Source organism: Acyrthosiphon pisum, chromosome A2, assembly GCF_005508785.2.
Source record: "Acyrthosiphon pisum isolate AL4f chromosome A2, pea_aphid_22Mar2018_4r6ur, whole genome shotgun sequence".
In the NCBI taxonomy this organism is placed as follows: Eukaryota; Metazoa; Arthropoda; class Insecta; order Hemiptera; family Aphididae; genus Acyrthosiphon; species Acyrthosiphon pisum.
In genome coordinates, this window is record NC_042495.1 from 89,197,500 (window position 1) to 89,202,251 (window position 4,752).

The following is a 4,752-nucleotide window of genomic DNA, read 5'->3' on the forward strand; positions in this document are numbered from 1 at the left end:
AAATATAATTTAAATAAGAGGATGTGTGGGGCATCCCCCACGGGTTTGCTTAAAAAATATATAGGCCGTCTTTGCTCAGAATCATTTGCCATATGCTATGATTTATCATTGAATTCGAATTGAACACAATACACTTCACATTAAATATTTGATTTGTAATTTTAAAAAGACATTTAATAAATGCCAAATGGTAATATTATGCTGTGTGGTACATTATAGTGACTTACTTCTCAATGACGAGGTACCTACAACTAGTACAACTGTAGAACAGTAGAGCTGTTACCTATACTTTCCCCCTTTTTTGAATTGATTGAATTAACATTAAAAACTGATGGTTTTTCTTATAATATATATACCAACAATGCAAGTGGATATATAGTATTTTACCTACGTACGTCATATATTACATTGCATTATAATTTATTAATTATCAGCAATGTGAGCTAAGTGGTGGATTCTTCGCTTTTCTATAACCTGAAGAAATACCAAATAGTATAATAATATAATATAATATATAATATAGATAATATAGTTACATAATGTATTTTAATAATTATTTATGATTTATTATAAAATAGATATACAGATAAATTAGACTAAATTTGTTAATATACATGAAAATTTAGCACTTGTTGTGTTAATTTACTGAAATAAATTATTGTTTAAAATATAAAATATTTCACAAATTAGGTCAAATATAATTAAGTGGTATATTTGTTTCGGTAATAAAATTTTAGTTGTTTGCTGAATTAAATTGTAATAAAATTACAAGATATGTCGTGCCAGCTGCAATTGCCTACAAACAGAAGATAAACATAAATAAACCAAAATATTTCGATACTGAGTGAAATAAATTAGTTTTTAGTATAGGTACATAATACTTTTGAAATGTTTTTATCATACAATTTACAGTCATATGGTCGTATGGCCAACTTACAGATGTGATCAGATGAGTGTTTAAAGTGAAGAAATCGCAAGCGGTAAATTCAATTGTACAACTAGAAATTTGATTGAGGAAAAGTTGTAACTGTTAATGGAAATAGATATATGATTTTAAATTCTAATAGATAAATATCATAATTCGTATAAACATATTTACCTCTTCCTTAGTATTGTTATCTAAATAACGATTGTTTATATCTGTTATAAGTATTTTCGATTTGAGTGCCTGAAACAAACATTTTAAATTATAATAATGAAATATAAGTATAATAATAATATGATATACAATATCATATTGCAGAAATAGAATAGATAATATTATTATACGTTAAATGTAGTGTACAACTAATTGTTTAAATTATTTTATAAATGATGTATACCTATAGTGTATACTTGTTTTTCAGGTGATCATTGAATTGGCTCCCAATATTAGGTAAAGTACCTCATCGAACATTGAATTGGCTCCCCAGAAAATGATTGAATTGGCTCCCAATATAATTTTCAACAAGTGGTTCTCATAATATAAAAGTTGGAAAAGTACGCGACTTTAATATTTTTAGCGACACAGGGCCGGATATACTGTTTGCAATTATCTAATCGTTAATCCGATAACGCATTATAAATGGTCATAATTATATCATATATCATTAGTTCGTCGCAATCCGTCGCAATAACCGCAGTTCGTCTCGATCACTCGCAGTTCATTGCAATTTGTCACATTGCGTACCTACATATATTTAATATAAAATGAATTCGATCGAAAAAATGTTTAGTGAAAAGGGAGAATTAATTTTTATAGTAAATAAGTTTAAATTTAGCTATCGTAAGCTTCTCCAAAATGAATTTAAACGATTCAAATGTACTAAACGAGGATGCATAGCTTATTTAAGAATTTTTAAAAACGAAAATGTTGTATGGGAATCGTCCAATCTTAATCATAGCCACAATCCAGAAGAAAACAAACTTGAACGCCAAATTATTAGAAACGGACTGAAAAGAAAAGCCATCGAAAGTATATGTGAACGCCCTTCTAAATTGTTGCATCCGTACTTAAGGGAAAATTCAACAAATTCAATTACAACGCAAGATGTTAAATACATCAAACATAATATGCTTCAAGCTCGAGCTTTAATACGTCCAAAATTACCCAAAAATAGACAAGAAGTGCATGATATTTTACAAACCATGGATATAAAAACATATGACAGTAAACAATTTTTACAAACGAATGATGCGGAAAAAGGAGTGTTATTCTTTAGCACAGAAGGAAATTTAAAATTTTTAAGTAAGTTGACTACAATATATGTTGATGGTACTTTCTCGTGTTGTACTAAATTTTTCTACCAGTTTTTCACAGTCCACGTAATAAAAAATAATCACTATATACCTTTGGTTTTTACTTTACTAAAAGATAAAAATCAAGAATCGTACATAAACATTTTTAAAATTATCAATAATTATTGTTTAAATTATAATAATCAATTCGAAATAAAAAAAATGTATGTTGATTTTGAAGTTGCTATACATAACACAATAAATTAAGTTTGGCCGTTCAGTGAAATTCGTGGTTGTCGGTTTCACCTAGGGCAATCACGGTACAGAATAGTCCAAAAACTGGGCCTTTCTACAGAATATGAAAAAAAAAAAACAGTGAATATTTGACGTATATATTTGGTTTACCATTTCTAGATCCGCAATCAGTCGGTGATTGCTTTTCATTCGAACTAGCTGAGATACAACCAAATAATGAAAAAATTATAAAATTTATGGACTACTTAGTTGAAAATTATATTGAAAATAATTCTTTATTTCCACCTCACATTTGGACAGAAAAAAGCAGTAGTGTCTGTCGTACAACTAATTCATGTGAATCTTTTCACTCTAAATTTAATTCCCAATTTAGTTCTCCGCACCCAAATATTTACAGTTTCTTGGATGTATTGTTTGGTATTCAAGCGGATAATGAAATTATAATAAGAAGCTCTAATGTAGACAAAATAAAAATTCAAGAAAAAATACAATTTATAGACAGTCAAATTCAGAAATATGACAATGGTATAGTATCAAGATTTGAATATATAAAAATTCTTGCAAACAAATTTAAGCCTACTAAATAATATTAAAACAGTGCAGGTCAGTGAATATTTGTATATTAAATTATAGTACATAAATATTGTATACCTAATATTGTATATTTTTATTAAATTATTTTATATTAATTTTATTTTTTATTATTATTTTAATTTATTTTCAAACAATTTTGATTGACTATTAAATGTGATATTTGTATTTTAAATTAGTTTTATGTATGGTTTAGTTTATTTTCGAACAATTTTGATTGACTATTAAATGTAATATTTGTATTTTAAATTAGTTTTATGTATAGTTTAATTTATTTTCCAACAATTTTTATAACCAATGAATTTATAAAATATATGTCGAGGGAGCCAACTCAATGCATAAACCTTGGGAGCCAATTCAATACATAAAAATATCATTTACCTGTGTTTGGGAGCCAAATCAATAGCTCCGGTTTTTCATATCCTAGTCCCTGATAGTAATTTCCTTAAAGAATTTTCATAGATTATAGAATCAATATGTGATATGTGTTACCAAAATTTTACTTTAAAAATGTTCAGTGCTCATATACAGAGTATTACAAAAATCTACCATATGTGATCAGAAATAGTTTTAATACAATTTAGGTACCTACCTATAGAAATTAACTCAATAAAATTACAAAAATGTACTGTATGCTGTTTTGAACGCGATTTTGGCGAGCTTATATTATTAAATATAGTAAAATATATTATATTAAAAATTACCTGTTTCGTTGTTAAATGGGCTAGGACAGTGATAAGTAAAAATCTAACAAAGTATTGTAAAATCCAGCCGTAGACTAGAATCTTATACTTCGAGTGTTTCCATACTTCTTGCAAGTGATAATATAAGTCGAATAAGGTGTACAAACACAATGCGCACAATGACAATCCCAGATGAATTCCAAACGTGTTGTTTAAATTCTTTACAGCTTGACTAACTAATTTATGTTTGGCTTTTAGGTTTTCCAAAAAATCAATCATCGGATGGCCGGCAATCAGAGATTGAAAAACTTCTCGGTTGTATTCAATAGTGCTGTCGTTTTTTCCATATTTCTCTCCAGTTAGTGACACGAACGGATATTTATTACGCACGATCGTATCGATCTTAAGTGCCATCAAATCGTTGTTGATCCCAACGATCTTTTGATAAAGAATGTAACACAACACAGTAAAATGAGTTTCTATGCAATACATGCTGAAGTTTTGTATGTACACCAAAGCGACAAATGGAACGGTTTGTTTTGCTACGTAATATAAAATCCACAATCTGCACACATTAACAGGTACGGTGAGTAATATGCAACACAGTATGGCCCAAGATGACATTTTTTCTAACCTATCTGTTTCAGAAGATGTCATCGGTGTAAATACATGGAAATCATCTACATTTTTTTTGTACATTACCATTTGCGTTTTACCCTTTAAAAAAATCGCACATCTTGATATCATACAGGTCAAAGCTACTAACCTCGCAAACATGCCTTTTATAACCGTTGATAATGAATTGTCACAGTTGTTTTCCAATATGCAAACAATGTGAGGTGTAGCGTAAAAAACATATACACAAGATATAATTAACAGCATAGAGTACATTTTTTGCCATCTGTTGTGAGCAACAGATATAACACTAAAAATATCAAAGATAAAAACTGACCATTTCGGTATTGAACGAAACATCACTACCTACCTATATCTTTTTTTTTTTAAA

General features: G+C 28.3%; 1 protein-coding gene across 2 annotated transcripts; it reads right to left on the reverse strand.

Annotated features, from left to right (window-relative positions):
• Positions 1–563: 563 nt before the first annotated feature.
• On the reverse strand, positions 564–4,752 carry LOC100573741 (gustatory receptor for sugar taste 43a-like). Of its 2 annotated transcripts, none has more exons than XM_016803872.2 (4): positions 3,768–4,752; positions 1,100–1,168; positions 938–998; positions 564–796 (listed from the first exon to the last, which is right to left on the reverse strand). In XM_016803872.2, the coding sequence occupies exons 1-3, from the start codon at positions 4,719–4,721 to the stop codon at positions 987–989; spliced, it is 1,035 nt and encodes a 344-aa protein (XP_016659361.2). In that variant the 5' UTR covers positions 4,722–4,752; the 3' UTR covers positions 564–796; positions 938–986. The 2 variants fall into 2 exon arrangements, with proteins under 2 accessions (XP_016659361.2, XP_003244120.4); XM_003244072.4 differs by having other exon boundaries at positions 565–796; positions 938–1,027; positions 3,768–4,751.

Excerpts from the sequence above, each read along its gene's own strand:
- LOC100573741 (XM_003244072.4), bottom strand. The coding sequence starts at position 4,721 with ATGTTTCGTTCAATACCGAAATGGTCAGTTTTTATCTTTGATATTTTT. Across the intron at positions 1,169-3,767 it reads CCCATTTAACAACGAAACAG|GCACTCAAATCGAAAATACT; the intron begins GTAATTTTTAAT and ends TGTTTGTTTCAG. Across the intron at positions 1,028-1,099 it reads ATAACAATACTAAGGAAGAG|TTACAACTTTTCCTCAATCA; the intron begins GTAAATATGTTT and ends TTCCATTAACAG.